General features: G+C 43.0%; 1 protein-coding gene across 3 annotated transcripts in view; it reads left to right on the forward strand.

Moving 5' to 3' along the window:
- Positions 1–15,002, forward strand: part of GPR137 (G protein-coupled receptor 137) — a 595,269-nt gene that overhangs the window by 220,578 nt on the left and 359,689 nt on the right. For all 3 annotated transcript variants that reach the window (XM_044075804.1, XM_044075803.1, XM_044075802.1), the window contains exon 3: positions 8,723–8,948. In XM_044075804.1, the coding sequence (XP_043931739.1) occupies positions 8,723–8,948 (226 nt within the window). The remainder of the gene's footprint in view (positions 1–8,722; positions 8,949–15,002) is intronic.

Genomic DNA, 15,002 nt, shown 5'->3' on the forward strand with positions numbered 1-15,002 from the left:
AGCTTTATATGTTAGGCAGAGATCACCTCAGTGTAGGCGATATGCTACAGAGTAAAGCTGGAGTTTTTTGAGGCGGTCAGTGTAGGGCATTTGTTTGAGGCCAGTAATCCTCTTTGTGAGGTACTTCTGTGGCCTTTCCAGCTGCTGCAGATGTCTAGTGAGGTACATTCCAAAAGGGGCGTTGTACTCTATAATGGGTCTAATGAGTGACGAGTAGAGGGGAACAATGACCTCTTTTTTTTTTTTTCCTGGATGAGAACCCTTTTATGATGAGGTGTGTCACGTAGAAGGACTTCCTGACTACTGTGGCGATGTGACTATCAAAGGAGAGACTACTGTCCACCTGGGTCCCAAGGTCTCTTATCACGCATTCGGTGTTAAGTAGATTGCTGCCTATGTGGTAGTTCATGGGTACAGAGTTTTTACCAAAGGGGATGACACTGCACTTTTGGCATTGAGCTTGAGGCCATGGCTCTGATGCTAGGCATCTGTCTCAGTGAGGCCCTTCTGTAGGATGTCCGCATCATTTGGGGACTTGACTTTGGCTCCTAGTTTGCAGTCATTTGCGAACTTAGTCAGCCAGAGGCCTTCTGTGTTAGCCTGTACTTCAGAGAAGTAGATACCAAACAGGAGAGGTCCCAGGATGGAACCCTGTGGCACTCCACTTGTCACTGCCTTGAGGTCAGATTTGGAGTCTGCAGCTTTTACAGTGTGGGTTCTGTCAGTGAGCCAGTTGGCAACCCATCTTGTGACGTAGGGAATTATACCTAGTTTAGTGAGTTTAGCTATAATTCCAGAATGGGGGATGGTGTCGAAAGCCTTGGCGGTCAAGATAGGCTGTGTGAACCACCTTACCCTCATCCACGGCTTTGGTGACTGCCTCAAAGAAGTCGATCAGGTTCAGGAGGCATGATCTGCCTTTCACAAACCCAAACTGGGCGGAATCCAGAGTTTGGAAGTTACCAATGTCTTTGTTTATGAGTTCCATGATGATACATTCCATGGCCTTGCAGATCAGGCTCGTCAAGCTAATAGGGTGTTAACATGGTGCTTAAGTGGGGCGCCAGTTCGTTCTGAAGTTCGTGTAAAACGCAGCCTGGGATGTTGTCCGGTCCCATGGATGCTGTGTTTTTGGCTTTAGAGAGTGCAGCTTTTACCTGCGTAGTTGTGATTACAGGGACTCTGCATTCTACCTGTATAGATATGGGCCCTTTAGGGGTGAGAGGGGGGTAAAGTTAGCACTGAACAGATCTGCCAGGATGTTGGCAATATCAGTTGGTTCTGTAATTTTCATGCCTTTCTGCTGTAACTCAGAGCAGATCTGGGTGTTGCCATCTAGATTCTTGACATAGCTATAGAATGCTTTATGGTTGTCCTAGGATTTAGTGACAATTTTGTTTTCATAGCTAGCTTTGGAGGATCTTATAAGGGATCTCAGCTTCTTACTGAGGCTGACCAGGGAGCTCCTCCACTCATGGGATTTTACTCTTTTGAAACAGTTTCTTCCTTCTGTTGTACAGTTTGTTTATGGCAGAGGACCACCAGATTGGCTTCCTTTTATTGGAGGATAGCGTCTTGGTTCCATTTGGGATAGCATGATCCATGCACTCGTGTAGAGTGCATTTGTGTAGGATTTAGCAGTTGTAACTGTATTGTCCATCTGCATGGGTGTCATGAAGTTCACCACTGCTGCCTTAAGAAGCATGTAGTTTGCTTTGGAGAAATTTTTTTACTGTGGTTTCCTTAATGGGGGGTGGGGGCAGGATGTGGATATCAAGGGTGATAAGCTTATGGTCGGATCGGACAAACGAGGAGTTGACTTCAGGTGTGGAAAACCGGTCACTCATGTTGGTAATGACTAGGTCTAGGATATTGTTGCCCCTGGTGGGGTTGTGGATAATTGCTCCTAGGGCATTGAAGTTTATGAATTCCAGAAAGTGTTGAGCTAAGGAGTTGGTACACGAGTAGTTTTCCCAGTTAATGGTGGGGTAGTTGAAGTCACCCATTATTAGGGTGTTTGATTGAACCCTAATATTTTCCAGTACATCAAGAAAAGAGGAGTGGGAATCCTGGGGCATGGTGGGGGATCTGTAGCAAGCTACAATTTGGATTGCAATTTTGCCCAAAGTTAGTTGCACTTGAATAACCTCGGATGCATTATGCTGAGCAACTAGCCTGGAGGTGTGGATATCCTTAATGAATATGGACACACCTCCGCCTTTGGTGTTTCGATCCAGGTTACATGGCCGAAAAGTGTGGTATGAGTTATAGCCTGGTAGTGCAAGGGTGCTCTCTGGAGCCTTGAACTAGGTCTCAGTCACTGCACAGATATCAATGTTCTCCATTTTAAGGAGTGCCTTGAGTGAGTGCATTTTGAGATTTAGTCTTCTAGCATCGAGTAGCATTACCTTCAGTTTTTGTTTGCCTGTTCCTGTTATGGTGGTGAATGTGTTATTTGAACCCTGCCTAAAAAGGCACTATAGGGGCAGCAAGATCCGTAGCCAGTATCCGGAATCCCAGGGGCAACAGGTGAAGGCCATCTGTGGCAAAGCATTGTGGTCTGTCGACCATGTCATCCCAAGCAAACAGATACTGGATCCCCTTAGAATGACACCAGAAGCTTAACCAATTGTTGGAAGTCAGTCATTTTGTCCTTGTACTGCGGTATCATTCTGGGCAATGGCAGAATGTTACTCAGGGCTAGGGTCATAGTTGCCTGAGTTGCAAGATCGGAGAGCTCTTCCATGTCTCTTTTCATGTAGTCCAGGGAGGTACGTCTCGGGTCATTCACATCAACTTGGACAATGACATTGTCATATTTTTTCTGGTCTATTGTCCTCACACATGCTGTTTTGAAATGCTGTCGTTCTTAAACTGTACCTATTTCCTCCTGTTTCTGTGGTGCTAAATCTCAGAATATTTCCTTGAACTCTTGTACTTCTACTCCAGTTGACTTCCAAGTCTTAAGCCTAATCCCTATTGATCATAGAAGCTTCTGTTATCACTGCTTGCAGCTTTTTTGGACACAAGTGGTTTATGGTGTGGGCCAACTGTTTCACTGATGATGACTTTTCAATCACTGATTCTACCCCAATGCCATTTCTTTACTAGGCAGAAGTCTACAGAGTTACATGCTGACCACTCTTTTGGGTTTCTAATACCATGATAGGAATGAAACCCATTCGTAAGTCATAGTACGACTAAAGTTCATGAAATTGGTATTGTGTCAATCTTTGTCAGCCAGAAGTGCTCTTCGCAGCACTTGCAATCTGCCTAGTAATGACGACTCCTGCAATTCGTACGGACTTGCATGTATTGGTAACATGTCTAAATATGATTGTAGATTCATTTTTATAAAACCCATTGCTCCTACTACTATTGTAACCATCTGGGTATCTTTCTTCCACACTGCTCTTTTCTGCCTGCAAATCCTGATATTTTATAACTTTGTGTCTGTCTGTACGCAAGATGATGTAGTCACTGGGTGTGGTGACTTCAGTGATCAGTGCTGCTTTTATCTTCTTTTCATGGACCACTATATCCATTTTTCTAGCATTAATCTGTTGAACTGTTGGTAATGGGTGATCCCGTGTAATGTAGACTTCATTTTCTATGATGCTTTGTGGCTCATGTTTCCAATGTTTTTCAGCCACTTCAAAACCATAATGTTTGCACAATCCCCAGTGCAACAGTCTTGCCACATTGTTATGCCTTTCATTATACAGTCCTTCTGCCATTAGTATGTTACAACCAGCAACGAGGTGTGCAACTGTTTCCAGTTGTTTTACAAAACTTACATTGTCTGTTTCTCCCACATGTTCAGTGGATTTTGTATGTAAACCATCATGTACTTGGCCCACTGTCTTGGGCTGCCAATATTAACCTTTCATCTTAGTTTGAATTCGCCTCTCCTTAACCACTTCAGCATTTGATCCTGATCAACATGAGGTTCTTCCAGAAGTTTTCTATTGTTGTAACTATATTTATGCATTTTACACATTTTTTGCTTTCTCATCTGGTCCTTCACCTTATATTCTTTATTTTGTTTTTTAGGCACATTCATTTGCTGCCTGATTTTTATCTACTTCTGGTTTGATTTCCATTTCTGCTTGATGCCGATATGCTTCTGCTAGACTAAGCAGGGAAGTCATCTTAGATTTATTTTCCTCATGTTTCAAAAGTTACATTACATTTGGGTATTGTGAGGCTAGCAGATATGCATGCAGTCCCATGATTCCAGATCTATACATATAATCAAATTCAAGGAGGCCCATACCTTTTTCGAAACAGGGAATATATAATCTTGGCATGCACTGATTTTTTTTTTTTTTCTTTAAGTCATTTGATGAGCATGAAGCATTCTTGTTTTCCTGTCTAATCTAGCCAACATGTTTTTGGGCCAGTCAGTTACTCCAAAGCTGTAAGGACAGAAAGAGCAAATTGGTTTAAAGCTTGAAATTTGTTCCTAGATCTCAATGCTGTTTTCAGGGTTAACTTAAGTCTTCTAAAAGTATTCCTTACTGAAGTTTTATTCGCATTTGTTCATGCTTTATTGTTCATCCTTCATCACTTCCCAAATATTTATACACTCCCTCTTGCTCAAGTTCTTTTGTCACATTCTTGTCCTAAACTGATGTTTTCTTGGTGCTGCAGTGTTCCTACTTTAAAGGTTGCTTTTGCATATTTATCTAGACCAAATGACATTCTTATATCATCTGAAAAAGTTTTGACAGCTTGCAGTTGTGCTTTGTTCCTCATCTGATGAGCTACACAGTTTTAAATCATCGACCAAGAGAAGATAAGTCTTCACACTTTGTTGTATTCTAGGAGCCAAATTGTAGCCCTGTCCTAATCTGTTAAGTAAACAGCTTAATGGGTTAAGGGCAAGACAAAAGAGTGGCAGTGACAGAGCCGCCCTGGAATATCCCCCTTTGAATTTTTATCCCAGGAATAATAATTTGTCCTTTATCATGGCTTAATTGCAAAGTGGTCTGCCACTGTTTCATAGTCATTGTAATGTAGTTGATCAGTGTAGTGTGTATCTTGTACATTTTTAAACTGTCTTTTATCCATGAATGTGGGATACTATCAAATGCATTTTTGTAGTCAACCCATGCTGTACTTAGATTCTTCTCCTTTTTTACAGTTCTCCACTATGACTTTATTTAACAACAAATGATCCTTTGTTCCATATGACTTTCTTTTATTGCCCTTTTGTTCTATTGCCATAATTGAGTTTTCTTCTAAATGACTATAAACTCTGTTGGCTTCAATTCCAGTGTATAGTTTATACGTCATTGTAAGGCAAGTTACTGTTCTGTAATTTGTAGGGTAGCTTGCAGGTTCACTCTTAAGTAGGGGCATTGTTTTTCCTGTTAGCCAGGTTGGTGTCTGTTCGAGGTGCGCATGTAAAAGTTAGGTACTGAATCTGGACCTTTAAGCTTCTTAACTCTTTCTTTTACTTTTTCTATCCATTTAGCATCTTTATGTTCCACAGGATCTTCATATTTCTCCAAAATATATCTATTTCTTCTTTTTTTGGTGGGCTTTCAGTTCCTTTTACCTTGTTTCCCAACTCTGTGTAAAACTTTATGGGGTCATCAATAAATTGCTTATTTTGTACTTCTTTATATTTATCTGCGTAGTTTTTCCGCCTCTGCTAAGATTTTTTAGTTTATTTGTGATAGTGCACGAATAGATCCTGATATTTTCTAATATTGCACATTGCTTTTATTATGTCTATCTTTCTAAGTATTTATCTTGATATGTTGTGTCCCTCTTCTGTACTCTTTCAACAGTGACGCTTCTTGTCTTAATTGCTCTGTAGTTTTCTCTCTCCAATTTCTCCTCTTCCTTTTCCTCACTATCCTGTGTTCTTGTTGTAGAAGTTTATCAGTTATTAATTTAACTGCACATTAATATATCCTGTTTACTTTTGTTATATTGCATAGATCTTTATGGGCAGTCCTAATTACTGTATTCATTTGTTTTATCAGACATATGACTTTTTGGGTTTTATTGACCTTCTGCAGTCTATTTCTTTCATTGATCTTAATATGTCTATCTCTGTCAAATCAAGCAACTCTCCTCTTAGCTCATTGTCTTCTAAACTGAGGACACATTTTTTGTTTTCCATTTCCTGTAGGCATTCTATAGCATCTTCCTGTGGCACATTCTCTTCACTTTTCATCCTGTGCTATCCATTGCTCTGTCATATGGGAACTTACTGGTCTGTCACTCCTCAACATTGACTGTGTGAGAGTTTCCACAGTTTCCTGTTCCTTCCCTTGCTATCCAGCTTCAAGTGAATGTTTATACCGTTTTCCTGTGGAAGGCTTCAAAATATCTTCATATGGCACCTGACCAGTTGTTTCTCGTTTCACTGTTTTCCCCTTAATTTGGATGTCTATCACTCTATCCTGTTATGGTGCTTTCTGAATTAGATTTTCTACACCTAATCCTTCACTTTGCAGGTACTCCATAACCTCAGTTTCTATTTCTTTAACTTCTCCATTCCTAATCTCCTTTTCTACTTTTCCTCTTATTTTTTTGTATTGTAAAGTTTTCCCCTCTGGATTCCTTTGCCTTTATTTCTCTTCAAATAACTTTGGTGCTGATCTTTTTGTATTGATTAGTTTTGTTTTCTCCTCTGTATAGATATTGCACCATATTAAATCTCTATTTCTTCCCATGTACATATTTCTTCTTTAGATGTCTCCTGATCTTCCCGTTTCTCCTTACTTTGGGGACTCATTCCATCATGCTGTGTTGTAACTGTTAGTCCTTCTACACCAAATCCTTCATGTTGCAGGCACTTCATAACTTCAATTTCTGTTTTTTTTTTTAAACTTCTAATTTTCTTTTCTGCATTCCCACTTTGTGATATTTTTTATTGTGAAATTTTCCATATCTGGATGCTTTTGTTTGTATTTCTCTTTTGATGCCTTTGGGGCTGACTTCTTTATATTGATTAATTTGGCTTTTGCCTTTGCATAGATAGTGCACCATATCAAATCTCGCTTTCCCATGTTCAAATTTCCTTTTTATACTTTTCAAAAATCTTTAGGTTTTGTTTATATTTTCACTCTTCCTCAGATGATGCTTTTACCAAACAGAGTTTCTTGGTCTGTATACTTGTTGTGTCTTTCGGCTTTTCCCGGATAGGGGTCGCCACAGCGGAACTCCGGTCCGCTAATGATTGGCAGTAGATTTTTACGTGCCGAGTTGCCGGCCCTGACGCACAACCTTCAACGAAGGTACGCCAATTCACGCATGTCTCCACACAGAAGACGCTCTAGCTGAGAATGGAACAGGACAATGTCTTACTGTGAGGCGACAATGCTACCGCAGCACCACCACCGCAGTACCTGTTTTTTACAAATATGTTGTATTAATGAACACAAATTTTTATTTGAAGCTTCTGACAGTTTTTCTTATGGAAGTATTTTTCTTTCCTCTAATTTCTCTCTCAATCTTTTTGTACATCTTGTGTCTTGAAATTCTAGGCTTTTTGCATAATAGTGACAATACAGTAATGTCTTTCTTATCGTCATTAGTCCACTCTATCGTTTTTATGGCTCTTCTTTGGCCTATCAGTTTTTGTGATATTTTTTTTTTTTTTTTTTTTTTTGTGGACTGCTACTTCCTTCTACAACAGGGAGGGCATCCTCCCACTGGGCCTGGCCCCATTGTAGGAATGTTTCTGTATTTTGAGGATTCTACACTGTCATTGTTTCCAGTCCTGGCAACAGTGTGCTTACCAGGAGTGGGTACTTTTTTATCCTGGGTGTCATGCACCCAGCTATCATTTTTTTAATTTTTGACCTACTTCTGTCCATGATATATGCTATATAAATACAGTCTCTATATCAGTGTCATCTTGGTGAGATTTTTTGAAAAACAGAGTCCACCTTGTGAAGGTACTCAACAAAACTTGAGTATGAATTCAATTTCAGCAATGCTACTCTCCTTTGCTTGCTGACTTATCTCTCTCCATTTGGGGCCATTCTGAAATGAGCAGTTAAATTATATGCATTTGCAGGGAGGAATAGTGAACTGTAACTTTTTTCATCATTGCTCAGTAACTGCTAAGTGATAGCCAGATGTAACAAACAAGCATATTTGTTTGTTGTACTTTATTACAGATAGCATTTTGGGAAATGTTTTCATGTGGATATAAGTACAAGATAGCTTGCAGTAGTGATCTAGCAGGTCAGAATATTTTTATAACAAAATGTCAAACATTAATGTGATCATTTCAGCAAAAGCAAATATATAACTGTATATTTGTATTAGGTCATTAATTGTCACCATTAAACTGAGTACAGAGTGTTTGCAGAAAGGCAGAGTACTTGATTTTGGTTTAGTCTGTAATGGAAATGACAGCCACATGCAGACAGCAAGTGTATTTCCTTTAATTTGCATGACTACCACTGACCTGATGCTTTTGTCATGTTGTGGTACAAGTGTCTTTAACCTCCTGTTGGTGCAATTCATCTCCAGTGCTAGGCCATGCTTGCATTGATAAATGAGCTGTTTATATTAAACATGAATTTTGTTACTGTCTAATGAAATATGTTAACTGATGGACAGGCACAAATGGTTCTCGTGATTTTTATTTTTATATATGTTATACCTAAGGAAAATTATTTGGTATAATTGGATGGTCAGACTGTATTAATTTGTTCCATGTGCTTTTACACTTTCTTTTTTACCTTTTTAGATTGGCTGCTCGTGTTGTATTTCTAGCTCTAAGTGTGGTGTTCTTGCTTGTGAATTTAACCTGTGCACTACTGGTAAGGATTCAGAAAACTGAGAGCTGGGCCATTGTTTTGGTGAGAGTAATAATTAATGACTCCCTGTTCGTGCTATGTGCCATATCACTGGTATTTTTCCTGTACAACCTTGCAAGAACGTCTCCTACTTCCAATATTTATCTGGAAGCAAAGGTAACATACAACTAAATACTGTAATTAATCCATGCATGTGTGCAGTAGTTATATGCAGACCTCATTAGAAAATGCATATTAGAGAATTTCTTTGCATAGTGCATTATGAAATGCTTGGAACTTGCACATGAAATGAGAGTTCAAGGCCTAGAAATATAGCTGATGATGGATGCTGACAGTACAGAAACCATTCACTTTCCTGTAGCAACAGTACTGCACCTTGTGGAGAGGTATAGTGATAGTATCATTAGAAGTGCTACCGGCATTATGTAGAAGCCTCTGTTGTGTACAACTGTGTGCATTCAGACAAGCATAGCATATCTTAGCAAGCAAGGTCCTGTGTTGTTTTTTTTTTTTTTTTTTTGTACTGGGTGAAGTTTGAACTCATTATCATTTTGCCTGTTTATTTAAATTCTAATGATGTTAAGTTGTCTATCTCGCCTTCATTCTTGCTGGATGGGTTCGGAGCCGATCCTCGGCTCTGACTCGGCCACTCTAAAAGCTCGAGAGTTGGTTCCACCGGCTCGAGGCTCCCCCTATATCCCACAATGCTAGGCGTGAGTTACCTCAGATCTCGTTTGCCGCTACAGCGATCGAGGTGTGTTTTCTACCGGCTCCAGGTTAGTGAAAGTTAGAATAGTTTAAATTCTTTAATTTAGACTAGTTTAGTGTTATTTCTTTCCCCTTAGTGTAGTGGACTTACTTATCCCTTACTACCTTAAGTTTCCAGCCCCCTTCTTTATAAAGAACATATAGTTCTTCCCTAAGGCCTTCGGGCCCTTCCTCCCTTTCCCTATAGGGTGTGTGTGTGTTTACTTAGGGACTTTTATTAACTTACCTTTAGTTTTTAAATAATTCCCTTTTAATCCTATCAGTGTAATCTGTGTGTGTGTGTTTTTGTGTGTGATTACACTTCAGGTTCCTTGAGTATGTCCAAGGATACAAAGGTCTCAGGCTTCAAGAAGTGTGACTTGTGCTGTCAGAAAATGTCTCTGACAGATGGTCACACTTCTTGTGTGTACTGCCTGGGACCTTTACACCTGCAGGACTCTTGTGCTGTATGCCATGGCTTCAGCCCTAGAGTCCTGCAGGAGAGAAAAAATAAACTCATTTTGAGGGGTTTAATTAAGCCTGAAGGTTCCCTTCCTGTGTCTTCTGGGAAACCTTCTAAGGCTTCTAGGACCTCGGCTCCAGCTTCAGAGTCGAGGCCTAAGGCTTTGAAGCCTACTGCTTCATCGGCTCCGGCTGGAGCCGATGAGTCTGTGACTGCTGTTTCAGTGGTTTCCTCAGCTCCGGCGGGCGAGGCATTAGAGAGTCATGGGTCGGCTCGATCATACCATCGGAGCCGACATCTAGAAAGAGATCGAGGTCACCGTCCCTTGGCTCCGTTCATTCGGCTCCAGCGTCTCCCCTGCTGTCTGAACGGAGCCATAGATCTCACTCCTCCAGGTCATCGAGGCTATCAGATCCACGACCTCCAGAGGGTAGTGAGTAGACTTTTGAAGTCCGAGGCACTGGCCCAAATGCTCCAGAGTCCGACTCATCAGTCGATGCCTCAGCTTGTTCCAATTAATATTCCTCCTCCGACTCCTTTGAGCTCGGGCCGGGCGTCGGAACCGAGACACTGGTAGCGTCGGAGCCGATACATTTGTCTTCGGCTCCGTCGGCTCCGATTTCTTCCTTTGAAGAATCTCGGCGCCGGACTTCCCTCGTCGGCTCCGAGGGGGTGAGTGGCATCGGACCCTTGTCCGACCCCCCTCTCCCTCTCGGTGCTTGGCTGGTGAGTTCGGCTCCGACATCGCCTCGAGCCATCTTTCGGTGCCGAGGGAGGTTCTCAGCTTCTCGGAGCGGGGACCTCTGGCTCTGCCTGACAGGGGTGCATTCGAGGTCATGCGGAGTGTGTTGGAACCTTGTTCGACTCCACAGTCGGCTCCGTCCGCCCCTCCCACTTTGGTGCCTTTGGTTATGTCGACTCACTCCCTCATCCCAGACCGCAGAGAGCAAGCTCCTCAAGAATCCCCTGTGGGGATCTCATCCTCTTCCGAGGCCTCTCCTGAATTGGCAGGGGGCCCCCTAGGAAGAGAAAGTGTAAGAGGAAGCACTTAGACTCACCTGAGTCTGTCACCTCTGACACAGATTTAGAGGATTCCGAGGGTTCCCCACGTTCCCCTTCTGAAGATGTCTCTTTCGCAGACATTCTAGAGATCCTGAAACAGAGGGGAAATTGGCCAGCCCTTAACCCTTCGGAGGATGAATCTGTGTATCTTGAGGCGTTTGGCTCTCGTCCTTCCACCTCCTGGGTGTCCCCTCCCTTTGATCCCCTTATGCAGGTGGTTGCAAAGAAGGCCTGGACGGCTCCTGATTCAGTGGACCCTACCCCCAGGAGACCCTCCAAATTTATAACAGCACCAACTGACAAGCAATTTCTCACAAAAGGTGTTTCTGTGGATGCTATGGTGGTAGCTGCTGCCACCAAGAAGGAACTAGCTGATCCTTCGGTGCCTGTCCATCCACCTAACAAGGAATCCAGGTCTATGGACAGGTACGGGAAGCGGATGTTCTCGTCAGCGACCTTTGCAATGCGTTAAGCTGAACTACCTATGCCATTTTACTCGTCTTCAAAGGGACTTGATCAAGGAAGCGAGTGATATGTTGAAGGATCCTACAGCTGCGGGTTTTCAGGACAAGATGAACACTCAGCTGGCTACCCTGAACTCCATAGCTAACTCCTCCATGCGCCTCCTTTCTTATGCGGCTGATGGAGCGAGCAGGGCTGCAGGGACAGGTGTGGCCTTACGCAGGCACGCCTGGATGCGGTTATGCAACTTTGCGGACCCCTTTAAAACGTCTTTCACTAATTCCCCGTTTGATGGATCATCTCTTTTTGGTCCTCAAGTGAAAGAAACCTTGACTAGGTGCGAGACAGATGGCAAGACTCTTTCTGCCGTCGGAGTCCATTTTTCTACTCCTCCTAGGCCTTACCCCAAAGGCCAGAAAAGTGGGAAAATGTGGTTCCGTAAACAATCTCAAGGGACTTCGCCTGATGCACAAAGTCGGTTCCCCGCCAGAGGCAGAGGGGGGAACAACAATGGTAGACATCGCCCTAGAGGCAGGGGGGGTCCGCAGAACCAGGGCAATCGTGAAGTCTTCTCTGATAAGCCCTTTCGGCATCCCTGAGGTGTTGCCCGACTGCCTACCTTCGGAGGCAGTCGGGGGAAGATTGTCACTGTACCCAAAAGCCTGGCTTTCCCTGACTCAAGACAAATGGGTACAGTCCATCATTTCCGAGGGTTATTCCATTCCCTTCTTTCGCATTCCAAACCAATCAAAAAAATCCCTTCCAGATGTTCCACCCGCTCAAAGGGATCTTGCAGCTTTGGAAATTTCAAAGCTGCTTGCAAAAAGAGCAATTCAGCCAGTTCCAGCAGACCAGCAAGGATCCGGAATCTACTCCAGGTTCTTTTTAGTTCCAAAGAAAACAGGGGACTGGAGACCAATTTTGGATCTCAGTATCTTGAACAAGTCAGTCAAGAAAACAAGATTTCGGATGGTCACGCTGCAGTCCATCCTTCCCCTTTTGGGAAAGGGAAGCTGGATGTGCTCTATAGATCTTCAGGATGCGTACTATCACATAAAAATGAAAAGACGCTCCAGAAGATTCCTCCGCTTCAGGCTGGGAACCAGTCATTTTCAATTCAGGGCCCTGCCCTTTGGTCTCACCACTGCCCCCGGGTGTTTACCAAATGCATGGCAGTGGTAGCTTCTCACCTGAGGCGACAAGGATTCCAGGTGTTGCCATATTTGGACGACTGGCTCCTTACAGCCCCACCAAGCATCTTCTTCTAATGGGCAGGGACTAGACCTTTCGCACTTGTCGAAATTTAGGCATTTCAGTAAATTGAAAAGTCTGTTTTGTCGCCTTGTCGTACTATTACCTTCATAGGCAAATCTAGACACAATCAACATGTCTGCGAGACTAACAGATCAGAGAATAACAGACATACACAAAATGGTCTCGCTCCTCTTCAGCAGCAACAGAATCAAAGCCAGGTTAGTTCTGAAAGTGTTGGGGATTATGGCGGCTGCCATACCTCTGCTTCCATTAGCCAGATTCCACATGAGAATCCTTCAATGGATGCTCTTCACGCAATGGTCGTACCAGCAACTTCCAATGTCTCACACCATTATAATCACACAAACATGCAGAAATCATCTTCTGTGGTGGATGTCTTCCCCTCAGCTCTTATTGGGAAGACCCTTTGTTCCTTCCCCTCCGGTTGCTACTCTGACCACGGACGCCTCCATGATCGGGTGGGGGGGGGGCATTATCAGGGCAGAACTGTCCGGGCCACTTGGCAACCAGACGAATGCCACTTGCACATAAATGTTCTAGAGATGAGAGCAGTGCTTTTAGCGTTGCAAGCCCTTCAAGACTCTCTTCCCTTGGGAACGATAGCAATCCAGACGGACAATATGTCTGTAGTGTGGTATATCAACAAACAAGGCGGAACCAGGTCCTACCCCCTGTGTCGAGAAGCACTCAGACTGTGGCAATGGGCGATTTCTTCTCAGCGGTTTCTGATAGCAACGCACATCCCCGGGAAGTCCAATCAAATTGCGGACAAGTTGAGCAGAGCTATCCTCATGCCTCACGAGTGGTCTCTGAAAGACTCTGTAGTGAGAGAAATTTTTCTCAAGTGGGGTCAGCCTTGCTGCGATCTTTTTGCTACTCCCCAAAACAGCAAGTGCAGAGATTATTTCACCCTATTCCCGCTACCAGGCCAACCCAGCAGAGACGCTCTAGTCCAAGTTTGGCCCCGGGGACTTCTGTATGCATTTCCTCCCTTCCCACTAATCTCTCAAGTGATACAGAAAGCTATCGCTCAGAAGGCCTCCTTGATCCTCATTGCTCCTTATTGGCCTCGACAGGTTTGGTTCCCCTTTCTACATCAGTTTCTGTTGGAGCGACCTTGGCATCTGGACCTAGTTCCAGATCTTTTGATCCATCAGTTGGGTCAGTTTCTTCGCTCCCTTCCCTCTCTGAACCTCACTGCTTGGTTCCTCCAATTCCAACTTTAGCCAGGCTTCCTCAAATATCTCACTCTGTTCGAGATATTTTGATAGCTTCCCATAAATCTTCCACTCGAAAGATTTATTTGAGTAAGTGGAAACGTTTCGCCTATTGGGCTCAAGGAAGGGAAATAGATCCTTTCACTGCTTCCATCCAAATGGTCCTTGATTTTCTAGCTGAACTCTTCCATGCAGGTTCATCTCCTTCTACTCTTAAAGTTCAATTGGTAGCTATTTCTAATTTTCATGTGGGCATTTCAGATTCTGCCATCATGTCCCACAAGATTTGCAAAGCCTTTTTGAAGGGAGTTTTTCTACTCCGACCTCCGGTAAGAAATCCTCCTCCTCCTTGGGACCTAAATTTAGTTCTCAGTTCTTTAATTCTCTCCCCTTTCGAACCTGCATCCTCCTGTTCTTTAAAATTACTATCATGGAAGACTCTCTTTCTAGTAGCTATTACTTCAGCTAGAAGAGTTTCAGAACTTCATGCACTCAGCTGTCGACCTCCTTATCTGTTGTTCCATAAGGACAGAGTATCCTTACGAACCAACCCGTCCTTTTTACCTAAAATAGCCTCCACGGCTAACCTAAATCAAAGCATTGACCTCACGGTGTTTTTTCCAGAATATTCTAACAGATCTGAACAAAGATTACATTGGCTAGATGTTCATAGTCAGTTAAGGTACTATTTGGATAGAACAAAACAATTCAGAAAATCTGACCAGCTGTTCGTCTCTTATGCAGAAGGCAGAAAGGGACTTTCAGTTTCAAAGGTATCATTATCCAGATGGCTAACATCCCTGATTTCCCTTGTGTATGAAATTAGACACCAAAAGCTGCCTAGCAAACCTAAAGCCCATTCTACCAGAGCCTTGGCTACTTCTATAGCCTTCAAAGATAGACTGCCTATTGACACCATTTGTGCAGCGGCTACTTGGGCTACTCCTCACACTTTCATTTCTCATTATAAGTTGGATTTAGCCT

Source organism: Protopterus annectens, chromosome 6.part1, assembly GCF_019279795.1.
Source record: "Protopterus annectens isolate FY-2018-M chromosome 6.part1, PAN1.0, whole genome shotgun sequence".
Classification (NCBI taxonomy): domain Eukaryota; kingdom Metazoa; phylum Chordata; order Ceratodontiformes; family Protopteridae; genus Protopterus; species Protopterus annectens.